Source organism: Pituophis catenifer, unplaced genomic scaffold (genome assembly GCF_029215685.1).
Source record: "Pituophis catenifer annectens isolate HBS135680 unplaced genomic scaffold, rPitCat1.0.hap2 SCAF_2, whole genome shotgun sequence".
NCBI lineage: Eukaryota > Metazoa > Chordata > Lepidosauria > Squamata > Colubridae > Pituophis > Pituophis catenifer.
Window position 1 is genome coordinate 140,798,884 of NW_027256882.1, and position 17,556 is coordinate 140,816,439.

Here is a 17,556-nt window from a genome sequence, read left to right on the forward strand (position 1 = left end):
ATGTACTCTGAAAGACCAGTTTTCTGATTTGGTATAGAAAGGAAAAGTGGTCAAATTGATGGGTTGACTTTTCCTGACTTGCTTCCTCCAGATGTGCATGACTACCACAGCCCTATCCAGTTGATCTTACTAAGGACTGTGAGGGATATACATTAAGAATTTGGCTAAGAATTCAGAGGAAGTTATTCTATAGTTCCTATGCTTCTGATTTTGCACCACTGGGCTTTCAGCAGCATTCCCACTTGTCATTTATAGTTCCCAAAGTTCCCTATGCTGATCTCAGGAGAACTGTAGTTAGGGAAGAAGCAACATTCATTGCACTAACTCAGTGATGGCTAACCTTTTTGCCATCGCGTTCCAGGAGGGGGGCGGGTGTGTGTACACGTGCACGTGCCCACACCCATAATTCTATGTGCCCCGCCCCCATGCATGACCCCCCTGCTCCTGGCACATGATGGCCCAATAGGCCCGTTTTTCTCTCTCACCTGGCTCCAGAGCCTTTCTAGGAGTCTGGGGAAGGTGAAAACGGGCCTCCCCCCCCGGAGGCCCTCCAGAGGCCAGAAATGGCCCGTTTGCCAACTTCTGGTGGGACCAGAAGTTGGCAAATGGGCCTTTTTCGGCCTTTGGAGGACCTCCGGGGGGTAGGGAAGGCCATTTTTGCCCTCCCCAGACTCCTAGAGAGGCTCTGGAGGATGGGGACAGCAAAAAACGGGCCTTCCAGTCCCACTGGAAGTTGGTAAATGGGCCATTTCTGGCCTCTGGAGGGCCTCCAGGGGGGTGGGGAAGGCCGTTTTTGCTCTCCCCAGACTCCTAGAAAGGCTCTGGAGCCAGCTGAGAGAAAAAAATGGGCCTTCCCCACCACCCTCCCGAGGCCCTCCGGAGGCAGGAAACAACCTGTTTCCCTATTTCTGGTAGGCCCAAAAGGCCCGAAAATCAGCTGGCCGGCACACGCATACGCACCGGAGCTGAGCTTGCATGCCCATTGATATGGCTACGTGTGCCACCTGTGGCATGCGTGCCATAGGTTCACCATCAGGGCACTAACTCATTGCACTAATAATTCATTAATGTAGTTTCTGAGATCTCAGAATTGAGGGGGACCTCACGTGAGCTTTTGCAGCCTGCCTTTAGGAGAAAACAGAGGAAGACTATTACCTCTTAGGATATTTAATCAAGAGTTTATTAGGAGAAATAATCAGCTTAGGGCACTGGATAGCATCACCGTAGCAGGACAAGAGTTCACTCCAAGGCTTGCTGAGTGGACCTTGAAGATGGCAGGAGAAACTCAGCACTGGGATTCTGATGCAGCCTGCTAGTGAATTCCTACTTATGCTTGATGGGAGTTAGCTTTGGCCCTCAGCTATTGAAGGGAAACCACCAAGGTACCGTCATTGACTGTTTTGCTGTAAATCTTAATCTTAGCTAATTATAGTGTTGGGATGGGGAGACGTACCCTCTGTCCAGTAACCTCAAACGAGCGTGACCGCCGTCTCCTCCTCTTAGCCTCTAATGATTCTTCCCTCTTCTCAAGTTTCTTGCTTCCCTTTTTGTTAACCTGGAGCCAGGGACCAAGGGAGCGTCTGGGGACATGTCTCCCAGGAGCAGTATCCTCGGTACTGCTCGACAGATTGTCCTCGCTGATGGCATGTTGCAGGCTGGGACTGGCGGGTTGGCAGAGGGCGGGGGTTTCCCGGCAGAGGGTATCCTCGCTTTCACTCAGAGAGTGGAGGGAGAGGTTGCTGAGCTCCTTGGTTGGCTTCAGCAGGTTCAGCCTATCGGATTCCAGGACTCGTGAACGACGCCGGGCAGCCTTCACTGCAATGTTTTTGATGCCGCTCGCCATCTCCTTGTGTTCTGCCAGAGGTGGAAGCAAAATTAAAAGCTTTTCCTGGATTCCCTTTGCTAGAGTGCCAGCGGCCTGGCAGGAAAAAGGAAAGGGTGGAAAAAGAGCCTTGGTACTACAGTGGTTTAAAGCACCCTGTTATTAACACAGCTGCCTGCAATTTACTGCTGGTTCGAATCTCTCCAAGGCTCAAGGTTGACTCAGCCTTCCATCCTTTCTAAGGTAGGTTAAATGAGGACCCAGTTTGTGGGGGCAATAAGCTGACTTTGTATAAAATATACAAAAGTATGAAGGCTATTGCTGAGCACATTGTAAGCCGCCCTGAGTCTCCGGAGAAGGGCGGCATATAAATCAAATTAAAAAAAAAAAAAATGCCAGAAAGCAGCTTACGGTCTTTTCAAAGTGGGAGGGAGGCCCTCATTGCATTGTCTTTTTCTGATCTGATGGGTAACTGGGAAGAGTGAGGCAGTTAGAGTTCCCAGTAAGTCAATAAAATAGGTCTCAGCTGCAGACTATTAGCAACCTAACTACTCATGGAGTGCCATGAGGAAACACAGAACCTTTCAATATTTAATTATAGGATCTGTATCTTGCCTTTATTTTGTACAACTCAAAGCAGAGTACCTAATGGTCCTGCCTATTCTTCCCGCATGAGCTGAGAAAGTATGTGTTGTGACCCCGACTCCCGAGCCTGTCCTAACAGAGGAAGAGACTCAGAAGGTGATGGGGAGGAACTGACAAGGCCTCCCTCTCCAGGACCCTCCTTTCTGGCAGTGCCTCAGGTTCCATCCGAAGGCCAGGAGGAACAGCCTGGGATGTGCCAGGAGGAAGGCATATCGGAGCACCAATTGATAGGGAGCGGGGATGATGAATCCTGGCTTGATCCCAGGCAGCGTCGGATGGAGAAGCATGCGCGGCAACGGAAGAGGCATGGGAGGGCCAGAGATTGAGCTGAGTCACGGAGCCACGCCCCACCAGGAATAAAAGTGGGTGGGATTGCTCTTCAGGCTTTGTGACGGACAAAGTTAAACCCTGCAAGTCACATCATGATCTCTGAAATTCGACTTGGATATATTTTGGACTGAACATTGACTAAAATCTTGTCTCGTGGATAATTTGTTGCTCCTGGAACGGACTGAAGATAAGTCCTCTTCTACTTTATGGGAGTGGAAATGATCTTGGCAGGCATTCGGCAGTTTGCTGCCAAAACCTTGGTCTGCCAAGAATTCTAATCTATTTATCTAATAAAATATTGGCAGGCTTGCTTGGTATTACATTTTCCTGTGTGAGGAGGGGGGCCAGAACAATGTGACTGGCTCAAAGTCATCCAGCTGGCTTTTAGGTTCGAGGGAAGACTAAAACTCATGATCTTCTGGTTCCCAATCTGGCATTCGTGATCTCTTGGTTCTCAGCCCAGCACTTTAACCACAACATCAATCTGGCTCTCAATAAATATCTAGCATACGCTATATCTCACCTCCATGCATCAAGATGCCATCAGAACAGTGATCGCTGCTGTCAGGGGAAGAATTCTGGTGGCTGCCCAGGATAAGCAAACTCTCTTGGGGTGTATACTGTGAAGAAGAAAGGAGGCAGGCCATATTAAATTATACAGAGCTTTCCCTGATTGTTATAGCTCCTCCCCTAGTGTACAGTAGCAGCCAAAGTTGCGGTAACCTTTTGGGAAAAGTGAATTTTCTAAAACTAGCTAATAACTACTTTTTTGGGGAGTAGCATCATAAAATTATATATTAATGGAAAGATAATTTAATCAAGAATGTAATGCAATAATTTTTATGAAGGATTTGCTATTAGAATAGCAGTTTCAGTATAAAGAAGGAAAGTGAAACACGTAGAAAAAACGAGATGCACAAAAATTATCACTGTAGAAAAAACGAGATATACAAAAATTATCACCATTGCAGTTAATACTTAGTTAGGTAATCTTTAGCATGAATTACGGCCTTACAACGTCTTCCCATGAAGTGAACCAAGTCTTTTAGTTATGGAGCTGTTATAATGTGAAACCAAGATTGAATGATTGCTTCTATTAACTGGGTTTTATTGCTGGGTCGCTTCTGACCAACAAGTTTCTTTAGTCTGCTCCATAGATTTTCAATTGGGTTAAGGTCTGGGCTATTCCCAGGCCATTCCAGCAGTGGAGTATGATTATCTTGAAATTAAAAAAAAAAAAAAAGTGGTGTTATTAGCCATCAAACCTCAAAAAAACAGTTTTCCCAAAAGGTTTCCACAATTTTGGCCACTACTGTAGTGGTGAGATCCTGTTTGAATCAAACCATCATATGCATGTCAATCCCCATTTTCTCTATTCTTCATACCTCTTGACTGATCATGCCATTGACATGGATCGGGGGTGGAGTCATCACTGCTGAATGTTTCATCTGCCGAGCCCGAGGACTTGCCTTGAACACCTGAACTGCTTCACTGTGGAGAAAAGAAAGATAAGTACTTGCTAATTTCAGCACAGCACTAGGCAAACAGACCTCACGTAGCTCCAAACTCCCTTTTTATGGGCTGCTGAGTCTCCGCTCCAATCAAATTTAACTGGCAAGACTGCTAAAAATCAATGGCAGGCTGATTTTTAAAGGGAAAACACACAACAACCGTGCTGTAAGTTCTAACAAGGCTTGAAAGAAATAACTAAGAAAATAAAATCCCTGCCCTGTATGTCTATGCGATGGAGTCCTATCCACTGGGAGATGTGATCTGAATTAGATCCTGATTGTGACCGAATGGCCTTGGTTGTTTTTGGTTTTTTTAACCCGTTCTTCCAACCTTCCAACAAGAGGAAGTGGTCTTCATGACAAACTATTTCAAGAGAAGTGGGGTTGCATATGGGTTGGGGTCAGAGGTGGTATTCAGCGGATTCTGACCAGTTCTGGAGAACCGGTAGCGGAAATTTTGAGTAGTTCATAGAACCGGTTAATATCACCTCTGACTGGCCCTGCCCCCATCTATTCTCTTCCTCCTGAGTCCCAGCTGATCGGGAGGAAATGGGGATTTTGCAGTAACCTTCCCCTGCCACACCCACCAAACCATGCCTATCGAGCCATGCCATGCCCCCAAGCCACACCCACAGAACCCAAAATTTGAAACCCACCACTGGTCGGGATATGAATTGAAAAATAAGGAAGACAATGTTGAAGACAAAGTAAGAGGAGGGAGGCCGAGAGCAGTGGTGGAGAGAAACACGAAAGAGAAAGACAGAACATCTAAGAAAATGGAAGACAAAAGGGACAGGAGTATATCGACTGTGAGCACTGAATGCGTCTGAAAATTTGCACTCGCTCTCTTAATTTGGCTTTGGTTCCAGGAAACCTTTTGCTCCAGAGTTTTCAAAGACCCACATTTCATACAGGTAGTCTTCCACTTAACAACAGTTTATTTAGTGAAGAATTGTCTCACTTGGCAACAGAAATTTTGGGCTCAATTGTGGTCGTAAGTCGAGGACTACCTGTATTCTGTGGTGGATGATCCATCCAAATTGGAATGCCACTCTTCTACCTCCCTTTTGAAGAGTTCTGAACAGTTCTTACCTGTCTGATGCTGGAACAAGGGGTGGGAGGGTATTCTTCCGAGAATCCCGCCAAGGCAGCTGCTGACCCTCAGAACCCAACGTCTTGACACTCTCTTGGTCCGAGTCCAGAATATTTTCTGCAGGGAGCGGGGGAAGCTTTGGCACAGAAGTCTCCTGCACATAAACATTTTCTTCATTTTAACTGTTTTTATATTTATCTTTTTACCATTCTGTAAGCCACCCAGAGCTACCTTATCGATGAGATGGGCAGCATATAAACTTACTAAATTAAAAAAACTAAATAATAAAACAAACGAATGAATGAATAACAATTTGAAATGAAACTGAAATGGGACTAATGTAGAAGAAGTATTTTGGAGATTTTTCTGGGAACAATAGTGAAGGGTGGAATTGAAACAAATGCTTCAAAGGTTAATGTCCAAGAAAAAAGATGGATGAAAAAGATGTCACAAGTACTATGAGAATACTGAAAAACTCTATGGCTCTAGATGTAGATAATGGAAATATCAAAATAAGGAAATGGTTTATTTATATGCAATAAACACATAATGCAATTATTATTGTTCATTGTATGTGTAAGAAGGCCCATCTGTTCTTCACCATTGGAAAATACTGTCACTGGGGGAAAGTTAGCAACTGAATGAAAAAAATACACAGGTTATTTGTTAAATATGTCTGGGAAGATGTTTGACAGAATTCTAATCAAAATGGTATGAGAGGTAACAGTGTGCAAAATCCAGGAAGTCTAATAGGGCTTTATGCAGGGAAGAGAATGCCGATTTTTTATTTTTCAGCAAGTCACTGAGAAATGTATGAATGTGAGAAAGATTATTGCACAATGATTGATTTAGAAAATGCATATGATATTTTGAATAGGTTGTATTTATGGAAAGTTTTGCACAAATATGGAATCGAACATCGATTCCTGAATGTGGTAATATGTGAAGCGTGTAGTAGAAGTGAAGTGTGTAAATAAATGGAATATTTAGTGATTGGTTCAATATTGGTCATAAAACAAGAATATATGATGCTCCCTTAAGTTACTTAATATATTTATGGATCAATGTTTAAGGAATGTTAATGCAATATTAGAGATGAGTTTGTTCAGATGTGAAAATATGTGTGTATGTGTGTGTATGCATGTATGTATGTATCTATGTATTTGAATAAAGAGAGAGCAGCAAATGTTAGACTGTAGATGCAAGAAGAAATATGCATTTGAAAACTAATATATTACAAGACTGTTGTGTTTGACAGTGAAAATTAAATGAATGACTGCAAGTTTCACATAAATGGCAACAAATTAGAGCAAATAGATGTAATTGTACCCATCTGTATTGGTAGAAGATGGGAAAATGAATGGAGAATTATTAAGGTATACAAATGGTGGGTAGAATGTGTGGAATGAATGCCTGTCAAAAGAAGCAAAAATTGCTACATATAAAGAGATGTGTATGCCTCCATTTTTATGTGAAAATTGAATATTTCAGAAGGATCATAAATGTTAGTTGAATGCAATGAGAATGGGTTATTTAAGAAACTCATATGGTAAAAACAAGAATAGAGCAATGAATGAATGAATGTTGAATGAATATGAACTGAATACAAGAGGAATACTCTCGGCATCTATCGAAGTCATTCCACTTTACTAGATCCATTGGAAGTGGACTCAGTACAATTCAGTAATAGTTTTTATGTCCAACATTCATAGAAGATGATATGAAGAGATTTTCAGGATGTTTTAACAGGATTTCGTTTGTTTGTTTTTTTAATTATATACTCTTTGGTTTGCCTTTTATTGGAAAAACTGATTTGTTTCTTGATACTCAGGAGGTTTTTTTCTGGATATATCATTAAATACAATGATGGGTTCAAGAATAAAACAATCAGTGAAATTAGCTTTTCACTCAATATTCAGAAGAAAAAAAATGCGAGATAGACAGCAGAAGAAAGAATGAACTGTAAAATTGATATTTACCACATAATCTAAATGACTTACTGGAAAGGGTGATGGGCAACTTGAACGCGAGGGCCTTCCCTTTCCATGATTAAAAAGTCTACCCTGACCCAATATTACATTTGCTATATCCAACAAGGTTGTAAGAGCCGTGGTGGCACAGTAGTTAGAATGCAGAATTGCAGGCTGACTCTGCCAACTGCCAGCAGTTCAATCCTGACCAGTTCAAGATTGACTCAGCCTTCAATCCTTCCGAGGGTGGTAAAATGAGGACCCAGATTGTTGGGGGCAATATGCTGACGCTATAAACTGCTTAGAGAGGGCTGTAAAGCACTATAAAATGGTATATATAAGTCTAGGTGCTATTGCAATTGTCACTCTCTGTATAATAGGATGCCTAGGCTTCCTCTGCTGGTGCAGACAGTTTGTTCTAAATGTGGATACTGCTGAGGCCCAAAGATATTACTTTTGAGTGAGGTGAAAGGATTTCAGCAATGAGAACATCAATGTACCTTAAGAGCTCTAACAGTTGCTTGATTCATGGCTGCCATTCGATCTAAGGCCCCTTCTTCCAGTTCATGCAAGTAAACCTGATACAGTTCTTCCAGATGGGATGGCACCACTAGGTGAGACTCTGGCAGTGAGAAGGGCAAGCAGAAATGAGATCACACAAGAGAGGCAAACAGACCACAGAAGCTTCAACACTGGTCTACAACTGAGATGACAATCCCTTGTAGTATGAAGGGAATGGGACAGATGCTATGATTAGGAAGAAAGACACCATATACTTTTGATGGGAAAAGCATCAATGGCATGATTGAATAGGCTAAGACAGGGTGACAAGCTGCAAAATAATCCTGGGTCTCAAACTCATGACCTGTACCTGGCCCTTTGGGATGATTTTATAGAGCCAGTATCAATAAAGATAAACCAGAAAAACAGAATGCCCCTTGTTTACATATAGACAAGTACAGCATTAAAACGCTCCATTAAATTCTATACAGTTTGTTCCTAAGGTTAGTTTGAAAAGACTTCATTACTGTGATCTTCAGGTTAATGAACTAGTGTTGATGCTTCTCCCATTATGATTTGAGTTTCAGACTCCTGAGCATAATACTGTGAGATGCCATAAAATTGTGAGGCAAAAAGATTTTATAATTACATTTGAGAGAGGCTTTCAATAGATTGAAAGCAAAGGTAAGGCATGTGAATCTGAAAGAAAGGATATAGATCTCTGTTGTGCCTCAGAAAAGTCTGGGAAAGTAGATGATTATTATATAACATCTTTTATTTTCTTACACACAACTTCCTTGATTCAAGAACTGGGGATCACAGAGCCCCCCTCTACCACATTGTATCAAGAATGTATGTGTGTGTGTGTATCCCTGTACCCATGATATACACATCCATCCATCCACCCATCCATCCACCTACCTACCTACCCACCCAGTAAATCATTCTCCCCAGCTGGGTATTAGAATCCAACACCTCTAGAGGGCACTAAATTGTGAAAAATTGATCTGCACTGGGCAACATAGGTAGTCATACCATGAATGATTTGTCGTTGTTCTTGGATGATGCGGTGACAGATGCTGCGATAGCGCTCACAGCGACGCATAGCTCTCTCCTGATGACGGATGAAGTTGTCCTTGAGAAGCGTACTTGATTGTATGGCTGTATTCTCCACTTCCAGTTCATGTACCTTACACAGCAAACTCAGAACCTCTCTCTGCTCTTCTGAGCTGATGCACCACGGCAAGGCCTCCTCTAGCCGCTGCCCACGCTGCCGTATTTCCCAGAAGCGCCTTTCCAGCTCTGCCTGGCACAGAGAAGAGGTACAGAGTCACAGAGCCAGTGAAAGCCATGGATAGCGGAAGGAATGTTGCTGATTGCAGGCTGCTCCACTCTATAAAGTTGCAACATCCCTTCTCCCTTCCCTCCCTTCCTTTAGCTAATATTCAGTCCACCCCACCGGCTTTTGACACCTTCTGCTTATGAAGTTTATCCTGCTCCCCCAGGAGAATAGTGATATGTTCCCGAGCTGCTACCACTTCCTGTGGCTCTGGTACATCTGAGAGTTCGTCCCCAGTGTCAGAGTCCTTCTCATTTTCATCTTTGTTGTAACTCTCTTTTCTTTGCTCCTCTCGCCACTTTTGCACTCGACGTGTCTTCTCCTGTTCCCAACTGCAAAGAGGGGGAAGAGGGGAAGGAAGAAAGGTTGAAGAAATGCCTTATGGTCAAGAGCCAGCAAATGACAGGCAACTGACACATCTAATCTAAGCTCTCAAAATAAGCTGATGGAAAACAGTGAATTACACAACCAAGGTCCTAGGAATGTGTCCTGTTTGTTCTCTGCTGTCTGCTTACTCAGCAATGGTGAGGAGATGGCGAGAGCTCTCAATCTGTATCTCCATGTAATTATTCTCCAGCTCCATGAGGTGGCGACGCACATCCATCTGTTCCCGAAAGGTGCTGATCAGCTGTTCCCGGAGCTGATCCATCTCCTGCCTCTCAAAATGATTCCCATGGAGCTGTACTTCAGCTATACAGAAGGTGGAAAAAAGAAGTGTAATTGATACTGGAAATCCAACCAAAGTGCTAAGGGAAAAGAAGCTACAGAAGAGCCAAGTTTTTGCTCCCTTTGTTTCATGCCTTTCTATTTCATCCATGCTTTCTGTCTAATTGCCTGCATCTGACTTTTACAAAACTTTCAGTGCCTCATCAAACCTGTCAATCAGGAGATCCCTTTACAATCCGTAAGACAGAAATATCAACCTATGACCCCCACACATACATAATACATATACATATTTCCCTTTCTTCTTTTTTCTACAGGTGTCAAGATGACATGGCAGGCATATTTCTGGAATGCTTGAGGAATGTGTAATGTAAGACTTTAAACTAAATTGTGCTGGATCAGGCGAAAAGCCTGTATCTTTTAGTGTCCCATTTCTCCATAGTGGCCAAGCAAGTATCAACAAGGAAAATCATAAGCAGGATTTATTTATTGGTTCGATTTATTTATTTATTTATTGATTCGATTTATATGCTGCCCTTCTCTGGAGACTCAGGGCGGCTTACAATGCGTTAAGCAATAGCCTTCATACTTTTGTATATACCTGTTTAGTAGGGCTTTTGGCCCCCCCAAGCGGTGTTCTTTTTTTATACAAAGTCAGCTTATTGCCCCCACAATCCGGGTCCTCATTTTACCTACCTCGAAAGGATGGAAGGCTGAGTCAACCTTGAGCCTGGTTAGATTTGAACTTGTAGTAATTGCAGGCAGCTGGTGCTAGTTAACAGCACTTTAGTCTGCTAAACTTTAGGATGTGACAATGAAACCCCTTTGTAATGTTCCTTAGCAATTAGGCATTATACAGAGGCATATCGCTTCTAACATTAAACACATAATGCATAGCCATGCATCAAAGTGATATGCCTCTGTATAATGCCTAATTGCTAAGGAACATTAGCAAGAGGTGTCCTTGGTCACATCCTGCTTGTGATTTTCCTTGTTGATACTTGCTTGGCCGGAGAAGATTCCTGGAAGATGAGGTTATACACACTTCATATATGGATAACCTCATCTTCCAGGCATCTTCTACAGTTATCGTCATGCTACAGCAGCAACTCAGTCTACCTTGAATACTCCGGATGTCTGACCGTATTGGACGGGGCTCTTGTTGCTCAATTTTGCATTGCAGCCGGTGAATTTCACGATGGAGTTCAGCAATGATACTTGTGTACTGAGCAATGTGGTAGGAGACATTGAGATGGTTGCGCTTCACCTTCAGGAGAGGGAGAGGGAGAGAGGGAGAGAGAGGCGGGATGGGGGAGAGAAAATTACACTGAATGAATGTTGTGTGTGCAAGAAGACTCTGGCAGCATCCAAGACTAATTAATTATTTAAAGCTCACTTTTTTTTTTTAGCGTATGGCAGGTGTTAGCCAGGGATCACCGAAGTGGCTGGCTGCCTCTGTGAAAGGAACTTTTTATCTTACCCACGGGATGCCCGAATGCCAGTAGGCAATCGGGGGAGCCTCCTTTCCTGTCCCTACGCAGTTTATTCACTCACAGGAATCGAACCACCGAGCTGCCGGCCTCAGCGGAGCGCCGGCTCAGCGCCTTACCACGTGAGCCACCGTGGCCCCACTTAAAGCTCACTAATCCAGAGTCTTACAACAATTAAATATCTTGTGGTAGTGAGTAAAGAGAATGGCCTTGAAGAATAGAGAAAAGATCCATGACCAAGGCAACAATCAGATAAATGAGACTTAAAACTCAGGCTAAGAAAGTAAGTTTGAAAGCATCTCAGAACCACCATCACCCCCTCTTAATTCTCATGAAGATGCACACAAGGAAGCACATTCAGACTTGCAAGATTCTATTGCTATAGTTCTAATACAACTTGAGGTCTGCACAGTGTTTCTTAGTGTGGTCTACTTTATAGGGCTGATGCTTTTCAAATACTAGATCATTCCATAAAATAGTAAAGATGCAAGGGTCAGAATCAATATATAACATAAAAACATTGGTTAGAAAATCAACTGTTTAATTAAGTAGAGCCAGACAAATCAAGACTTTCTACTATCTAATAAAAAGGCAAGAAGGAACCAATTGAGAATTAAGGGGCAAATAGTTCTGTAATTTGATTGTAATTATGAGGAGGCCTTTTCTTTTGGTTTTTTTGGCAACTGAATTTGAGCATAAAGAAGGGTTTCTTTGCCACATTTTTGTTGCAATCATCTATGGCATCCTCCTCAATCAGCTCCATGGACAAGGCAGTGTTACAATGAGTTTCTGCTTAAGTCATGAGAAGGATTTTTAAAAAAGAGAGATTGCAGGTTGATGTCTAGAAGCTTGTTGTACAGTATCTTAAGCTATTGCCATGTCTCCAAAGCTATTTCATGTTTATGTGTTTATGTAGCAATAAATCTTGATTCCTAATTCTCAATTCTATACTCAGGAACTTGCTTAAAACTTGCTAAAGCAGGAGACCCTGTACAATGTAGTGATATAACACAGCTAGATAAGTTGCTTTATCACAGATTAAGACAGAAGTCACATATATACATAAACTCTGTTAATTGTAGAACATATGAATCAAGTTCTAAGTATTTATCTGTTCTGAGATTTCAATTTTAGACCTTTTCCTCCTGCCTAAAATTTATTTTCTTCAAATTTGACCATTAATTACTTATCCTTCTGATTGGAAGGCATTTCTTCAATGATTACATGCTGGTGTGCCCAAGTTTGGTTCCTGCCTTACCAGATCCAGCTCCTGCATTGATTAGAAAATATATTGATGATAAGGCTAAATTAATTAATGTTTTGATGACCAGATCTGGAAGACTGGAGAACCGTCTGAATTCAGGTGAAACAAACTGTGTTATCTGAACAACCTCCAAGAGTTGGAATTCTAGACAAAGCAGAAGAAGCAATAAAATGCCAAGAATGTGACATCCTACCGTGGTGCGGATATTCTTAGCACGTTCGGCATAGGTCAAGGTGCTGCGTGACTCCTCAAAAGCACTACTTGCGGGGCTGATGTGAGCAATCATGACAGTACGGCTGTTCCCACCTAGAGAATCCTGGAAATAGAAACCACAGGACTGAATATATATGCCAGGAAGCCATACCGGGGTTTCAGCAGCAGTCAGAACTCTGTCTGCAGAAAAGGAGAAACATACAGCCAGGTAGGCTGTGATGATTCTAAATCCAAGCTCTAATACAAAAACTGATCTGACTAGCCAGGCACCTTCCTTTCAAGCCCAATCCCATCAAAGCAGGATCCTCAGCACACATTTTTTAAGCCAGGTTTGCTTCAGGAACCACATTCTTCATACTAGGTATTTGAATATTCAGCTTTTACTTATGGACTTTTTGGGAGTCTGGATCAAGAACTATAAAAGCTTTAATTTGAACTCTTAAGTTTTAGCCACAGTTATCAGTATCTGCTTGGAACTCTCCAAGGTCCTGAAACTGTAGCTTGACCCATCATATCTATACTGCACAATAGGTAAGTGTGAACATTGGCTTGTCTTACATAGGTCCACTAGATCAACTTTTATCTCTTCCCCATCTCCCTCAGTTAGTTTAAATTATTCTTGCCATACATGTTTCCTTTTCTCTGTTCTACCTCAGAAGAAAGCAGGCTGTGTATCAAACTTATGACCAAACAAACAAACCAGATTGCTATTTTGTTTATTGGAACATTTCATTCCACTTTTAAGGGGTAGTACAATTAAGCACATATTGTCACAAACACAGCCCACCCACCAAAAAAATCTTTCTATTCTGTTTTGCCTATCTATTCAAAATACACAGCTTCTTTTAGGCTATTCACTCTCTGCTTTTTTGCCAATCCTACAATAGGAACAGTCTACCTTTAGAAGACGAGTAAGCTTGCTGTCCCGGTAATTAACATATTTGACACCTGTCCTGTCACTGAGAGCATTGATGCAATTGCCAAGAGCCAACAGAGACCGGTTGATGTGAGCGCCCTCCTTCATACGCTGTCCACGATTCTGTGTCTATGGAGGTGGAAAAGGTAGAATGGACATGAGAATGAAATTGCTGTTCCAACACAGACCACTCCTGAGGCAAGCCCTATTTTTCTGAGATATAATTCTGAGGTCAGATTGAAATATATTTTCCCTGTCCTCATTCTTCTGTCACTAATATTTAAGCTGGTTTCACCAAAGGAAAAAACCAATGGAAGGTGGATCTTATCTAGAATCAAATTAAGTTCCTGACTTAAGACAAAATATGGTGAGCCAAAGGAAGAGAAGATTGATGCAAAATGGTCTTGATCCAAATATTAGATGGAAACTATATCATTAATGACATTCCGATAAAGCTCTAAAAAATGAGACTTTTAAATGACTGACAGTGGTGGCACAGTGGTTAGAATGCAGTATTGCAGGTTAACTCTGTCAATTGCCAGTTCTCTTTTGTCTCCATGTGTGTGTTTGCACTTTTGAGGTAATTGGCCTTTTCTCCTCCATATCCATACCTGAGAAGCCCGCTCTGAGCCTGCTAAGTCAATCATGAAGAGTCGGCCTATGCGCACCTCCTGCATAATATTTTTGATGCGGCTCTTTTGGCGCACGGTGACCTGCAGCACTGCATGGGAGCGTGAAGATGTTCGGTTGGCTGCTGTAGGCTCCTGTGTCCGTTGCTTATTGCCCTTCATCAACAACTGCATTATCTACATGAACAAAAACAACGTAAGTCTGACCAAACTATTTGGTGTAGGTTAGCAATGTGCCTCCAGTAAGAACCAGGGGGAGGAACAGAGCAAAAGGGCAGGTTTAGTGTAGTCTTCAAACTTTCTAAGCCCTATGCACATGAACAAAAGCCAAAGAGTCAGACATATTGTTGGGTGTTCTTTGGGAATATGCATTTGACTTCTGAAATTCCTTTGTATCTCGCAGTATATAAAATAATAAAATAGGATAATAAAAGCAGGATAATAAAAACAAGGACAAATAGGCTGAAAAACAGCTTCTATCCCAGAACAGTAACTATATTCAATTCTACTGTATAGTGCAATATGAATGCAATATCAGGGGTTTTCAATTCAATTGCATAGAATGTGAAGGATGTGTGTTTTTGTTTTATTTTTATAGTTTTCTTATGTATGATGTATACTGTGCAATGACAATAAAGTAAAGTAAGTATAGTGTATTATTTTCAGTGAAATTACAAACCTATATAGTCTCCTGTCTTCTCCGCTTTCCAGAAAGAAGATCTATCTGGATTTACTGCAACAGATTGTGCCCTGGTAGCAATAGTTATGTAAAGGGACAATTCTGAAGCAGAAACTTCTTTTTCCCAAAGAGGACGGGACATGGGTTAGCATATTGAAGACCTGGTAATGGAAAGCAATTGTCGGCACTGATCAGGAGTTAGTCAGCAAAAGGCCTTCTATCTCTAATAACTTTTCAAGCCAAAATGACTTCCATCTATAGGATAACGGGGAGCTGTGGATGGAGAAAGACAAACAGGACACCATCACCAGGAAAAGGCAAAAGGGAACTTTGAGTCCCAGTATGGGGAATTTTATGAAATTTCAGGGGGACTCAAAGCAGAAAATGGGCAACTGAGCAAGCTAAGAGATGAAGAAGAGCCACAGACACAAAAATAACACAGTTTGAAGGAACCTTGGAGGTCTTCTAGTCCACTCCCTGCTCAAGCAGGAGACCATATACCATTCTGGATAAATGGCTGTCTAATATCTTAAAATCCTCCAGTGATAAGAGTACTCACAACTTCTGAAGGCAAGCCATCCCATTGGCTAATTGTTCTGACTGTTAAGAAATTTCTCCTTAGTTCTAGGTTGCTTCTCTCCTTGATTAGTTTCCATCATTTCTTGTCCTGCCTTCAGGTGCTGTGGAGAATACGTTGACCCCCTCTTTTTTGTGGCAGTCCCTCAAATATTGGGACATTGCTATCATGTCACCCTTAGTCCTTCTTTTCACTAGACTAGCCATGCCCAGTTCCTGCAACCGTTTATCGTATGTTTTAGCCTCTAGGCCCCTAATCATCTTTGTTGTTCTTCTCTGCACTCTTTTCAGAGTGTTAACATCTCTTTTATATTATGGTGACCAAAACTGGATGCAGTATTCTAAGTGTGATCTTATTAAGGCTTTCTAAGGCTTTTTTCCCCTAATTGCTAAGAAAGCAACTTCAATATGTCTCTCCCAAAAGCCTGTTGCAATGAAGTGAATACTAACTAAACAAATTTTCCTTGATCTTGTGCCATGTGGTTCATTGGTATACAATGCTCATTATTTTTAGTTCGAATGGCTTGGGGAAGGCTGCCCAAAACAATCTTCTTTAACTGAAGAGAAGCTAGGTCACAGGATTTGCAGCAGTGGTTTTTGTAACTAAATCAGTTAAAACTGCAGTTATGCACATTTGCTTGGGGTTACTACTTGTGAGATGAACTTTTGAACAAGCTAAAATTACAGTTTGGCTGTCTGTTCTTTGAAATCTCTGTGCTACCAGTTGCTAGGGAATACTGGTCTGATTTTAATTCCTTTCACCAATATACAGTGAAAAAGACTGAATTTCCTGTTCCGCCTCAATTGTGTTTCCTCTTGTGTTTCTTCTTCTGCCTCCACGAACAAGAAGCCCAGTCATATTTCCCAGCTTAAAATGTGTGTTATATCCCACTAAGTGACAAAACAAACAAGTGAAGTTCCCAACTCTAGTCACGTAAATATAGTACAAGAATTAAAAAGGGAAAGGAAAGAAGAGGCTTTGTTTTTATGTGTGGGACATTAAACAGAATGCTTTCTGGGGATTCTGAGTTGAGATTGTTCCTCCAAACACAGTTCAAGGAGTCACAGACATTGTGAGAAACAAAAAAACTGAGTTAGGAACTGTTACTATAACCAAATTTGCCAATTGTTTAAAACAAATGGACTGGATTTGGATGTTCAATCAGATCAGACTAGCTATCCATACAAATCCATGGTAGTCTCTTGAAGAAAGTTAAAGTAATAATTAGGATTACTATCTTGTAAGACTGCATTTGGCAACAATGAATTTTTCCCCTTAACCTTTGCAGGGTATATCAGTCAGTGGTGCAGTAGTTAAAGTGCAGTACTGCAGGCTACTTCTGCTGCCTACCGGCTGCCTGCAATTTGGCAGTTCAAATCTCACGAGGCTCAAGGTTGACTCAGCCTTCCATCCTTCCGAGGTGGGTAAAATGAGGACCCAGATTGTTGGGGGCAATAGGCTGAATCTGTAAACCGCTTAGAGAGGGCTGTAAAGCACTGTGAAGCGGTATATAAGTCTAAGTGCTATTGCTATTATTCCAGTTCACCTCCTTAGCATTGATGGTTGAGACTTCTGTGATTCCGGCCACTTGGATGAAACCTTTGGCATCCTCACGCAGATCCAGATAGCCCAAGGAAGGGTTCAGGAGGTCTCGGATCATCTCATTGTAAATCTAATTAAAAGAACAAAAGAAAATGTTAATGGTAAAGGCTGGGGAATTATAAGCAGCTTGGAAAAAAAATTATATACTGGTAGGCTTCAGAATAGACAGAAATTGGTTTCTTGGTCACTGCCTTCTTAGATGCATCCTTCTCTTCTCAGAGATGGGGGGAAACATCTTGTTGGAGGTGCAGGGAAGAGCTCAAAATATCAGTGCTTAAACATTCTATGAAGGGAAATCACAGAACAGAA

General features: G+C 41.9%; 1 protein-coding gene across 2 annotated transcripts in view; it reads right to left on the minus strand.

Annotated features, from left to right (window-relative positions):
• LOC139310548 (kinesin-like protein KIF19) overlaps nt 1-17,556 on the minus strand; it is a 70,282-nt gene that overhangs the window by 1,683 nt on the left and 51,043 nt on the right. For both annotated transcript variants that reach the window (XM_070934725.1, XM_070934726.1), the window contains 13 exons: nt 17,192-17,317; nt 14,372-14,566; nt 13,743-13,889; nt 12,825-12,947; nt 10,997-11,144; nt 9,727-9,901; nt 9,345-9,543; nt 8,908-9,178; nt 7,872-7,993; nt 5,401-5,555; nt 4,183-4,288; nt 3,321-3,417; nt 1,454-1,854 (listed from right to left, as the gene is read on the minus strand). In XM_070934725.1, coding sequence (XP_070790826.1) covers nt 1,454-1,854; nt 3,321-3,417; nt 4,183-4,288; nt 5,401-5,555; nt 7,872-7,993; nt 8,908-9,178; nt 9,345-9,543; nt 9,727-9,901; nt 10,997-11,144; nt 12,825-12,947; nt 13,743-13,889; nt 14,372-14,566; nt 17,192-17,317 — 2,265 coding nt within the window. The remainder of the gene's footprint in view (nt 1-1,453; nt 1,855-3,320; nt 3,418-4,182; nt 4,289-5,400; nt 5,556-7,871; nt 7,994-8,907; nt 9,179-9,344; nt 9,544-9,726; nt 9,902-10,996; nt 11,145-12,824; nt 12,948-13,742; nt 13,890-14,371; nt 14,567-17,191; nt 17,318-17,556) is intronic.